The sequence below is a fragment of the Dipteris shenzhenensis genome, chromosome 21 (assembly GCF_047967505.1).
Source record: "Dipteris shenzhenensis isolate YYH24624 ecotype China chromosome 21, Dip_SZ_1.0, whole genome shotgun sequence".
NCBI lineage: Eukaryota > Viridiplantae > Streptophyta > Polypodiopsida > Gleicheniales > Dipteridaceae > Dipteris > Dipteris shenzhenensis.
The window spans coordinates 8,300,822-8,313,725 of NC_141616.1; the positions used below are offsets into that span (position 1 = coordinate 8,300,822).

At 40.5% G+C, this 12,904-nt stretch overlaps 1 protein-coding gene across 3 annotated transcripts; it reads left to right on the forward strand.

The window, feature by feature from the left end:
• Window positions 1-753: 753 nt before the first annotated feature.
• Window positions 754-5,072, forward strand: LOC147888449 (putative pentatricopeptide repeat-containing protein At3g47840). Of its 3 annotated transcripts, none has more exons than XM_087392116.1 (2): window positions 754-1,567; window positions 1,681-5,072. In XM_087392116.1, the coding sequence occupies exon 2, from the start codon at window positions 1,710-1,712 to the stop codon at window positions 4,179-4,181; it is 2,472 nt and encodes an 823-aa protein (XP_087248242.1). In that variant the 5' UTR covers window positions 754-1,567; window positions 1,681-1,709; the 3' UTR covers window positions 4,182-5,072. The 3 variants fall into 3 exon arrangements, with proteins under 3 accessions (XP_087248242.1, XP_087248241.1, XP_087248243.1); XM_087392115.1 differs by having other exon boundaries at window positions 1,685-5,072; XM_087392117.1 differs by having other exon boundaries at window positions 1,554-1,567; window positions 1,643-5,072.
• Window positions 5,073-12,904: the final 7,832 nt, after the last annotated feature.

A 12,904-nucleotide genomic window follows, 5' to 3' on the forward strand; every position in this document is an offset into this window, starting at 1 on the left:
GAAGTTGTCCTAGCTTGCAAAGATCAACAGTTACATGCGTACAAGAAACACACAACTGATCACAAGAAGAAATAAACATAACAAATTACAAAAGCATCAATAGTTACTTGGGAGTAGGATTAACAAAATACTACAAAAAAGAAATCAAACTAAAAAAACACGAAGAGATGTATCAACAAGGATCACAACTACTACTAATGTTGTTCGAATCATACAAAGGAAACGACATTGCCGTTATTAACACATACAAGAACCCTAAAGCAAACACATCGCTAATTCAAATCATTGATAGGTGCATGAACAATATAAAACAAAACACAACAACTTGAGTACAACAACGAAACACAAGCAAAAAAGGACTACATCAAATATGACACAAATCATCAAGGAACCAACAACAATTCTTGGGTCAACAATTGATCAAATACGGATAAATGAACCTTGGAATGACTCTACAAAGGGCACAAACTACGCATACTGGTCCAATCACTCCATAGTATATGGAGCAAGTAACTAATGAAAAATTTAGAAGAGTCAAACACTTTCAGTATTTCTTTCTTAAATATATCGCCATACCTCTATCACTTTCGGGGCAGGCCTATGACCTCTAAGCTATCATAAATCCTCGAGGTTCCTAATGATAGAAATCGTGATCTACCTTGGGGCTTGAACTTAAAACCAGCACATAAATGACCACACGTTTTAGCCGCTTGGTCTAAACGTGTCTTTTCTTCTTGCAACGTCTCACTTGTTTCTACCTCCAATGCGAGACGTTTGTCAAGCATGGCTACCACTCCCAACAGTCTGATAGCTCACTCATCTAAGAGTCTATTAAGTACTAGGACCTCAGAGATGAGCTCCAAGAGCTCATTTTCATTTCCCAAGGCTCCAATCTTAGAAATTCACCCTCACCTTTGTTTCTTGCAGTAAATGAATCAGGCCGACCCCTTAACAAAAAGGAAGTGCAAGCTGACCGTTTTGTATCCCTCAGTTTCCATGAACCATCTTTGAAAGAAAAATCGGGTATCTCTACCAGTTTGGAAGGTAAGCTTCATCCAGTTACCTTGATCCCATCTTTGTCCAGGATTGAGAAACTAATTCTCGAGGACGGGGATCGGGCAATGTCTTTGTTTTGAGGGACAAAATCAAAGGGTCACTAGAAGACGGCTCCTTTCTTGAGAAGCCACAAGAGGACCTTGAAATCCTGTCTTGTGGGTTTGGCTCGTTATTAGCTAAGCAAAATGATTGCTGTCTAAGAAGAAGTTAGTACAAGGTAGGAAGACTACTGACTCAGATGGAGCAATATCACATTGGATCCAAAACCAGGATCCATCCCTCAGCCGAGCTCCATCATGGGTCCTTCAACGGGGCTTTGGTAGAAGCCCGGACATGGCTCATCATCAGACCCATCCGGACCACAGCAGCCCAGAATATTTGCTGTCAGAAATTCCTTCATACAGAGCCAGAGGTTCGCCACCCTCTTGTCACCTTCACTGCATTTCAACATGGTCCCCCTTCTAGTACATCCGCACTGAGTTCCAATGCTGGGCGGATGTGCTCCATCTCGGTATGAGAGAACTCTTACACAACCGACCTGTTTTGTCTTCGTCTTTGTACCTTTCCTTTTCTTATTTTGTCTAAGGTAGTCTGTCTGCTGGATCGGATCTTCTTGTGTGTTAGGTAGCTCTCTGCTTGCGTTTTCTTTGGTTATGGGCCCACAGCTCAGGTTGCGGTTGTGCAGCCAATCCTTTAGTGCAAGCAGACTGCAAAATGTCTATCACAAGAGAGTGAATGAGGCTAAGGAAACCTATGCCTACGCTGTGGAACGTTCAAATGAGGACCCAGTGTTTAAGACAAACGATTTGATGCAAATGTATGTGAAGCGTGGAAGCATGGTGGATGCTCGCCATGTGTTTGACAAGATGCCAAAGCGTGATGTCCTGTCATGGAACATCATGATACTAGGCTATGCCAGGTGGGATGAGGGTGCACAGGCTTTGGAGCTGTATGTGCGGATGTGCCAGGAAGGTGTCCAACCGAATGATAGAACATTTGTTGGTGTATTGAAGGCTTGCAATATCTTGGCAGCAATGGAAGAGAAAATGCAAGGTGATGAGAAATATGTGAAAATTAGATGCACTGAAAAAGGAAGAGCCATCCACTCCCAACTAGTAATCATTGGCTTTGAAACAGATCTATATGTGGGAAATGCCTTGGTGGATATGTACACAAAATGTGGGAGCATGGAGGATGCACGCTGTGTCTTTGATGAATTGCCTCATCGGGATGTGATTAGGTGGACTACCATGATGCTGGGTTATGTCAAGCAGGAAGACGGTGACCTGGCTTTGGATTTGCATGCACGAATGCACCATGAAGGTGTCACTCCAGATCATCGAGCCTTTGTCGGTGCATTGAAGGCTTGCGGCAGCCTAGCAGCACCGGAAGAGGGGAAGCATTTGGAGGGGATATTGGCTAAAACTGGTTGCTTAAAGAAAGCCAGGGCGCTCCACTCACAGGTAGTAAAGAGTGGTTTTGAGTCAGATGTATTTGTAGGGACTACCTTGGTGGATGTATATGTGAAATGTGGTAGCATGGTGGATGCATGGGGTGTCTTTGACCAACTGCCTCAGCGTAATGTTTTTACATGGACTAGCATGATCCTTGGGTATGCCAAGCAAGAAGAGGGTGCAGTAGCTTTGGAATTGTATGCACGGATGCACGAGGAAGGTGTTATACCAGATCATCGAACCTTTGTTGAGGCATTGAAGGCTTGCACTAGCCTTGCAACAGTGGAAGCAGGGGAGCAACTTCTTGGGAGTTTTGAGAAACCAAGGTGCCTGGAGAAAGGTAGATCCATCCACTCCCAAGTAGTAAAGAGAGGCTTTGATTCACATGTATACATTGGAAACACCCTAGTGGATATGTTCACGAAATGTGGTAGCATGGAGGATGCACGTTGTGTCTTCGATAGATTGCCTCATCGTAATGTGGTTGCATGGACTAGCATGATCCTGGGGTATGCTAGGCAAGAAGAGGGTGCATTGGCTTTGGATTTGTATTACCAGATGCATCAGAAAGGTGTCCCACCAAATGATCGAACCTTCGTTAGTGCATTGAAGGCTTGCAGAAGCCTGGCAGCACTGGAAGAGGAGCAGCAAGTTGAAGGAAAGTTTGTGAAGACAAGATGCTTGGAGATAGCCAAAATTATACACTCTGAAGTAGTAAAGGGTGGATTTGAGTCAGATACATTTGTAGGAAACGCTTTGGTGGATATGTATGCAAAATCTGGGACCATGGACGATGCTATGAATGTTTTTTACAAATTACCTGATCGTGATATGGTTTCCTGGAATGCTATGATCCAGGGTTACGCTGTGCAAGAACAAAGCGAGGAGGCTTTCAGACTTTATGTTCAAATGCAAGAGCAAGGTCTGCTGCCAAATGGCTTTACCTTTCTTGCCATCCTGAAAGCATGCAGCAATGCAGCAGCTCTGGAAAGTGGAAGGGAACTCCACTCTCAAATTAACACGGTTGGTTTTGAGACAGATGCAATGCTCGTCACCACCAATCTTATCGACATGTATGCTAAATGTGGTACCATGTCTGATGCCCAGCAGTTGTTTGATGCATCGTCCACAATGGATCTTGTACCATGGAGTGCATTAATTGCAGGATATGCTCGCCAAGGGGAGAGTGAAGTAGTGTTTCATTTGTTTGAAAGAATGAGGCAGGAAGGCTTGAAGCCTGATGGGGTCACATTTCTTAGTGTTCTCACTGTATGCAGTCATGTGGGTCTAGTGGAAATGGGCCAGAAGTATTTTCAGTTTATGAGCGAACAGTATGGCATTACCCCAAAGATTGATCACTATATTTGCATTGTTGATCTCCTCAGTCGTGCAGGCCAAGTGGATGAGGCAGTGGCATTGGTTGAGAAGATGCCTTTCCAACCTAATGTTGTTGTATGGTCGGCTTTGTTGAGTGCATGTCAAGCATGGAAGGATGTAGACATAGGAAGAAATGCCTTCAAAAATATGGTGAGATTAGATGAAAATTTTCCTCCGGGGTATGTCTTAATGGGAAACATATATGCAGTTCCTTATGTGCACAAGGACCGTGATAAGGTCCAGGTTGCGAAAACAAATGTTCAGGCATTGATGAAGCCAGAAAAGTGCTGGTAGACTTACTGCAGCCCAATTGCACATACATTTTATTGTGGGGGGTATAAGATGCATACTGAAATATCTGATATGCATGCGAAGCTAGAAGACCTTTCTCATAAAATTGAGGAAGGATGTACCATGTTTGAGAGGAAATATGTGATGATGAAAAAAAGATGCACTGTGCTAGGCATGGGCAAAAGTTGACTACTGATAGTGGCAATACACTGAAGGAGATGCCTATCCATGCTATAAAAGATCTGTGGGTTTGTGACATTTGTCACAAAGGATGGAAGGTGGATTTTTGGGGACTGCCGGTGACAGTTGCATCTAAAGCAATGTCTCTCTCATCCAGGTTCCTTTTGGAAATGGAATCAGATGTCTTGAGGACATGTTTGCTCAGCCACGGCAGAGTTATATGGTAAGAGAAATCATGATGGTTTCCTATACATGAAGAGTGTTGGGATGTGGGAAAACCCACTCAGGTGACTCTGGAGAGATCCTGTCTGGAGATTCCGAGCATAGAGAGTAGACCATGTACAGTGCGGTGTAGTGGAATTCGGCCTGTGGTTGTAGATAGAGACAGTATCTGTTCAGAGGCTAGTCTTGCATGCTAAGGGGAGAGGGCTTCTGCCAACTTTAGATGATCTCTGGACCCCCAGATTAGTTAAACAAAATTTTCTTTCCCATTCCCACAACAATTGATGATGGTTTGTGTCGTATGATCTTGGAAAGAGTCGAGCTCAAGGCAGCCAGTCCCTGTGACAGCGAGCCAATTGTTATCACTTCTTCTTGGAATGAAGCTGTGACCCACAAATTAGTATCCAGTTTACACCAGCCTAAAGCATTGAAAATATTGGTGTTCTACCTAGGTAATTATTTTGGTTCAAAAACAAAATTCAGAGAAATGTATGTCTTAAAGGGGATAAGGAGGAATAGGTTAACGAGGAAAGAGAAATTCCCAGCCTGTATGAAAGGCTTTGATCAAGGCATTGCTATAATATTCCTCTGGGCTGAAATTCCATCATAGACATTCAGTCAACAGAGATACCTAGAGCAGCTTCCAACCCAGTGGTACTCAGAGACCTGGAGCAGCTTACTGAGTGCCCCCCCAGGGCAGTTTCCTTTCAAGAGGTTACCTTTCCCATAAGGCTCATCCTGTTGACACTATTGCTAATCCCTCGATTCAAATATGGGCATGCTTTGCTGCACTCTTCTACAGGAGTTCCATACATCTGAGACACCACCTGAATTTGGTCGATAGAGAAAGCTGTTTACTGCCTCTCTAAAATCCTCACTCTTCACCAAAATGTCGAGATGTCTTTCAAGGAAGAGAACCTCTGGCAACCATAAGACTCACCAATGGACATGTTGATTTGTATGTGACACGGTCTCTAGAAGATCTAGAAGACAGACCATCAACCACAAGCTTGAACAAGAGCAGTAGCCATTTTGACGGAAGCAAGGGCTGGGACAAACCCTCTGCAAAAAATTATTAGTGTACCATCTGCTCCCAAGTACAGTACACAGTTGTCATTCAAAGTCAAGTTGAATATTTCAAATACATTTTGGCATTCTCTCAAGATGGGTTTGGCATCTCTTGCTTGTCTCTGCCACCAATCCAGGAACATCATATGCATCAGCACATTCAATACCTACACAGTAACAATTCCACCAATAGATTATGAAAACTTCTTACTTACAAGATTAATTAGATGTTATTGCAACAAACTCTTTAGGTTGGCTTAAGAATGATTGACATACTCATGGGGAACTTGCATGGTATCTCTCTTGGAGATGGTAGGGAGTTACTGAAATTGGCATTTGGCTAATGACACTAATCTCACTCCTAGGAACTTTCAAGAGGAACTTGATCTTGCAGCAAGATGCTTGTCAATCTTCTGTGATGCTTCAAAGTCCTTAATTAACCACAACAAAACTGGTTACTATGCCTTGCACAATAACATTGTTTCCCTCTTAGAGCTCATGGGGTGCAAAGAGATATTTGGAGTAAATATTTTCTTTCTTGGTATTCCAATGGGGTTTCATGTGACTACTATGCCTTGCACAATAATATTGTTTCCCTCTTAGAGCTCATGGGGTGCAAAGAGATATTTGGAGTAAATATTTTCTTTCTTGGTATTCCAATGGGGTTTCATGTGACTACTACGCCTTGCACAATAATATTGCTTCCGTGTTAGAGCTCAAGGGGTGCAAAAAGATATTGGAGTAAGTATTTTTCTTTTTTGGTATTCCAATGGGGTTTCATGTGACTACTATGCCTTGCACAATTATTGGTTGCGTTCCAAAAAGACTCTCATAAGTTCTTCTCATTATGCAGAGTCATTGGCAAAGTGAGACTTTTGTATGCTTGCTTCCGTGTTAGAGCTCAAGGGGTGCAAAAAGATATTGGAGTAAGTATTTTTCTTTTTTGGTATTCCAATGGGGTTTCATGTGACTACTATGCCTTGCACAATTATTGGTTGCGTTCCAAAAAGACTCTCATAAGTTCTTCTCATTATGCAGAGTCATTGGCAAAGTGAGACTTTTGTATGCTTGCTAGGAAGCAAGCTTGGTCTAGGGATCACAAATTTAGCAAACTATTAGCAAATTGGATTCAAAATGGATCATCAAATGCACAATCCCGTATTTCTAGATCTACAACCATGTGACTCATCACTACTTCCTGTAAGACTTCTATCGTCTAGGTACCTCCATAGTTGTTGCAATGTATAGACAAAATAACAATCATAGGCATCATCACAAGTCAAAGGTGATAAGGTGATAAGCTATAGCTGAACCTTCCCTTTGTGCAAGTGCAATAATTCTTACAAGTTTCCTTTTATGATCCTTTTTGTTACATGACTTCTAGTGGTCATATATTCCTAGAAATATGCTTGACCCTTTGGCATTTCTATTGTGTAGACTACTTAAACTATGTTTTCAAACTCATATGCATGTAGATATGTCAAACACTGCACTAAGCATAGAAAACAACAAAGTTAATATTTGGAAATGCTAGACAACTTTGAACATGAGCAAAGTGATAAGCCTAAATGGCTAGTTCGAACTACAAACATGAGCAATCATAGAGAATGGCTTTCACATATTTGAACATGAGCAAAGTGATAACCCTAAATCGCTCGTTGACTCAAGAGAAACCAACCAGTCATTAATTAAAGTTTTCACATATTAATAGGAATCCGAATTCCAAATTGATGACAATCATCCATGCAAAACTAAAGCAATAACTTTTGTGCCAATCAAGAAGACTCAAGTCACACAAAAGTCATCAACAATCTTTTAATGTGCTAGATCCTACTCAAAATCTCTTTCTATTGGTCAAAACATCGAACAATATCAATTTAAATGAAATTGGCTAAGCATGCTATCCTACAAAATCAACAATCCTTTTGTAGCACGGCTTTGCTAGTAATAGAACCGTGTTGCTTTTCTTTTGTAGTTTTATCATGTGTTGCTTTCATTTTGTAGTATTATCATGTCGCCAGTACTTGAACTATAGTAATTAATAGTTTGACTTGTTGGGCAATGACATTATTGTCTTGCTAATTTCTTATATGCCCTATTTTGTTTTCTTTCCATTGCTTTGAACTACATGTCTAGCTTTCATTTCATAGTGTTGTCATGCTGCCCCGTACTTGATCTACATGATATTATTTTTGTGCTACCAATAATTGACAATTTGTTTCCTTGGATGATGTAGCCATCGTGTTGCTAGTACCTGAACTACATGATATTGTTTTGTGTTACCAAATAATTAATATGTGTAGACATCTAGACAACAATATTGTAACATATTTAGTTTCAAGCTTTTTGCACCTCATTTTGTTGAATTGTCCCCAAAGGACAAAATCATGAGTAAAATTTGTTGGCACTCTCTTGAAAAGACAATACTTCAAGAGAATTATGTGCCTTTAAGGGCATAGATTTTCCCTAAATTCAATGGTTTGGGTTGGTAAGAATGCATATTTTTCCTTAGTTATTTGCAATTGCTAGGTCTTTTGTCTTGACAAGGGTTGTAATTTGTTATTTGTTGGAGAATGGGGGGGGGGGGAGAGAGTGGAGTGCACGGTAGATGATTGATTTGTACACTATGAAACTAAAATATTTACTTGTTCATCCCTTAGGGTTAGGGTTTGTCTCTATGTCCTATCTTTATGGTGCAATTTACACATTCCTAACACCCCCTCTTGAATTGCACTCGATAAGTAGATGGTGCATATGCGCACAAGAGCTTTTTGATTTTTTGGTGCATATGATAGCAACCAAAATTTAAAAAGAAGGATGAAAATATCAAAGTAGTATGTACATTTGTGAGCACAATATCATCCTTCCCCACTCAAAAGATATGCTAAAGCAGCTGATCAGTGGCCGAGAAGTGCTAACTGGATTTTCTTGGTGGATCATCATACTCAACCTACTTCTTTGTTGGTAACAAGGCTCATTCAGGTCTAGGATTATCTCTGTTCAACACTCATCCATGCGTTCCATCCACTAAAGAGGAGATAGCCAAACAACCACTTTTCCACAACATCTTGGTACAATATTGGGGCATTATCCTTGGCAAACAATGAGCACAGATCTAGACTGGTACCATGGCATGCCAAGGGATTAACTAGTATTGTGACTAGTTCAAGGGAGGTCAGCAGATCGTGGAGGAGACTATAATGCATACATATGGACCTCTCCCAAAGTTTAGACTCTAGTTTATGAGAGCCAATTCTCACGCGTGGAGAGAGATAATCACTAAGCCTCGAGCCTATATTCAGTTTGTCTAAATGCCTAAGTGAGCTTGGCATATGTTTAGGTGTGAGGGTGGGGCTAGCACCTCTTTTAAACTATTTTGCAAATACTCTTCACAAAATCACATGTATGTAGTCGATGGATCAACATGATCTATATTGACAACTGATCAAAGTTATAGGATTCATGGGAGTGGTCTTGGCTAGATCCCATTGCTCCAAATCCTTTGCCCTTATTTCATTATTTGACAAGGACTAGATATAGAATTCATTGGACCATCTACCTATGGTTGTTCATCACTGGCATGCATAGGGGACTACTAAGTATCTCATGTTGAGGTTTCGGACTCACTTTTGGGAGATTAGAAGAGCTAAGAAAGTTTCATACTTTCTCTAGCTAACCATTCACAAGGGCATTCTAGTGGGCTCATGGATATAACAAATGGGTAGATCTTCTCTTTGTATGCGATATTAGCTTGTAGAGGAAACCTAGAAGCATTAGTTGTGGAGTTACACATTGCCTTGTGGTTTGGACCAAAATTTTCAAGTTGTTCTCTTATATTACATCCGATTGTTTTGTGATGACATGGGGAGAAACTATTTGGGGAAGAGGGTTTGGTGCCTTTGCTTTAAATGAGTCTAAGGCTAGTGACCATGCTTTCTTTGTGTAGCATTGTCTGAGACATGGCCGTACAAATCTTACCACCGTGGATCCATAGGATTAGCTTTTCATTCCTATTCCAACTCAAGGTACCTTGCCTTCTATCACCAACAAGTTCGGTTTTGGAGGTGGTTTCCAAAGTTACGTTGTGGTGAATCTGGTGTTCAAGATGTGCATATGTTTTTAGGTAGCCATCCCTTCGCTTTGTGGCTAATATATTGGCTTCTATTTGGGTGGATCTTATTTTCACCATCAAGAGTCAATAGGAGAGATGTATTGCATCCTCTGCATGCTCACAAGAGATTGATCTTATTCATGAGGACCTAGGATTGCTAACTATTTGTTTATTTGACACTTGGGGTCAAATGAACAAATAGACCACAATGCATATGTAATTCAAGTCATGAAGGAATAATTGATAAGGGCAACGACGTGCCAAACCTTATAAGATAAGGGCAACGACGTGCCATAAGATAAGGGCAATGACATGCCAAAAAATAGCTAATAGGTGATACAACAGTGATTTATGTACGAGAAGCAATGCCAAAAATAATCAATAATGTGACTTTACAAGGGCCACATGTAAATTGTAAGAAGTGCAACTATCCTCTATCCAATAGAAGATCACTTTACCAAGTCTATCACTAATGTGATAAGTTGACCATTGCCAATGTACTAAGGTTATACTAGATGTACGATCTATAAACCAATAATAAATCTGAGGGGAGTGACTCCATTAGAAATTAATTGGGTTGTTCAAGTGATCGCTCAATTATATCAGTGGAGCTTGATCTCCTCCAAGGCTAGGCTAGGATGCAACTAGACTACACATCAATATGTAAATAGGAATGGATCGAGTGGTTTGATTGGTGAGACTTAATGATTCTAAGCTATGTGAATATCAAAAATCAAATCTAAGGTATATTTCGTGTACTACATGAATTTTTGAGCATTTTTTCTTTTTATAGCTTCTTAAAATTCCTCAGAGATCCAGAGTTATGGCCATTTGAAGTTTTGCCAGGTTTGTCCAAGAGTGGTCAAAATGATGATATGGCATGTAGGATGTGGCACTTTGTGTGCCTTTATAAATGGCACATTATGACATGGCATAATGATGTGGCACTTGATGACATGGCTAGTGTTAATGTATGCTTAGATGACACATAATGACATGGGATAGATGTGGCATTGGATAGCATGGCTAGTATTGATGTGGCACTATTGATGTCAATATTGACATGGCCAGTGATGTGGTACTACTGACTTGATTGCTAGTGTGGATCGTCTACCATGCATCAAATTATTGAACCTAGTATGCCACAAGTCACTAATGTGTTAGTGATAGATTGTATGCCAGATGCTCCGTGTAGTTGTACTTACCATGGGGCCGCTAAAATTGAGCATATTATGGATCACAGAAACTCTCTTTGAGAAGATGCCAAAAATTTGAGGTGGGCAGAGACCACAAAATGCAGGACAAGTCTGAAGAGTTTGTAGGTAGATGTAGGGGAACTTGTTGAGAAAGCTCCACTTATATTAATGCATACATCTTTATGTATACCCTTCAACATCATGAGCCGTACTCATCTACCATGCAAATCTTGAAGGGCGATCCTAGATCTTTGTCTCGATCACTTCCACTCCAATTATCAACTCCCCTACCACTTGTTGCTTGTTTGCTAAGAACTTTTAAAGGAACTTTGCGCTATGGGAAGCGATTTCCAATAGTTTTCCTACTAAAGTTGTTAGATGTAATTTGTGAGGTTTCTCAAAGCTACATTCATTATGTTTCACCAGAGTGTCTTCTATTTTCTTATCAATTTTTGGATATCCTCTACTTTGATGACCACATTCTACCTTCTTCTTATTTGTATTTGTTGTGGATGACTACATTTAGGGTCATCTATTAGTTGTACTAGATGCTCGTCTAGTTTCAATGCCCTAATGATCTTGACTGCCATCTTCTTCTCTTGCTTCTAATGAATTCTTGCCTCTTTTGGCTTTAGCTGATTTGTTTGGTCCTTTTGGGTTTCTTGTGCTCTTGTGATGGGTTCTCCACAAGTGTGACATTTCTTGCATGAGGATCTTTCAAGAAGAAATGGACTCATCATGACCCTTGTTCTTACAATAGTTACACTTGAATACATTTAAAATGTTCTTCTTCTTGCCATGACACATTACTAGGGACATCCCTTGAGTGTATGGATGCTCCCTCTCCTTTTTTCACATTGATGCTCCTCTCCTCATCAACCAAGGCACTATTGATACTCTCCAAAGTGGGGTTGGGCAGATGCTTTAAGGTCGTGATGAGGCTCTCATATGACTCAGGCATGCTCTTTAAGAGAACCACACTTATTTCCTCCTCTTTCACCTTTGCATCGGTGGTAGTTTGCTTTCGCTCCATATTGCCTCTCCAATTCATTCCATTTTTCCTCTCCAATTTATTCCATATTGCCTCTCCCAATTCATTCCATGCTATCTTTGACAACGTAGACCCTGCCACCAAAGTGAATGAGCTTGTCCTGTAAATTTAGGGCTATGATGGCCAATTCTTGCTCTTCAACAACGTTCAACAAGTACTTGATTTGTGTTTTCCATGTTTGGAATCCTTATCCATCAAATGGCTTGATGTTTCCAAAGGAGATCTCTTAGTTGACATTTTAATACAAGTATTGATTTTCAATTACTTTGAAGGAGAAAATTTAGAAACTTAGAGAAGAACTACAACCAAACAAGGTGGCAATATCACTGTGGCCCTGCTAGAAGGAAACAACAAGAGAGGGAAATGATGACAAAGTATACTTAATGTATAGATTTTATTGTGTAGTGAATATTCAAAATTTTAATTATTTTTCCCCCGAACTTTGTACCTAGTTCCTTCGCTCATGCTAGAAGCATCATCACATTAATAGTAATCGAACATAGTGCTACGCAAAAGTGTTTTGATATCAAGGTAGTTTTGCACTAGCGGGGAAGGGCTTTTGGATGGTGGGGGTGAGATGTGTGTGAGTATGGACTCCAATGTAATCAATATGGACTCCATTGTAACGAGTATGGATTCCAATGTACTCAATATGGACCCCATTGTAATCAGTATGGACTCCAATGTAACCAGTAATCAGTATGGACTCCAATGTAATCAATATGGACTCCAATGTAATCAGTATGGACTCCATTGTAATCAATATGGACTCCAATGTAATTAGTATGCAATCCATTGTAATCATCAGTATGGAGACCTTTGTAATCACTATGGACTCCAATGTAATCAGTATGGCCTGCACCCTAAACAAAATAACATCACCCTTGAAAAAGTAGAA

What these genes read in the sequence shown, in the direction of transcription:
- LOC147888449 (XM_087392115.1), top strand. Translation starts at nt 1,542, where the DNA reads ATGCTGGGCGGATGTGCTCCATCTCG. An exon ending in GGCGGATGTGCTCCATCTCG is followed by an intron (nt 1,568 to 1,684) that starts GTATGAGAGAAC and finishes TGTGTTAGGTAG; the next exon opens with CTCTCTGCTTGCGTTTTCTT.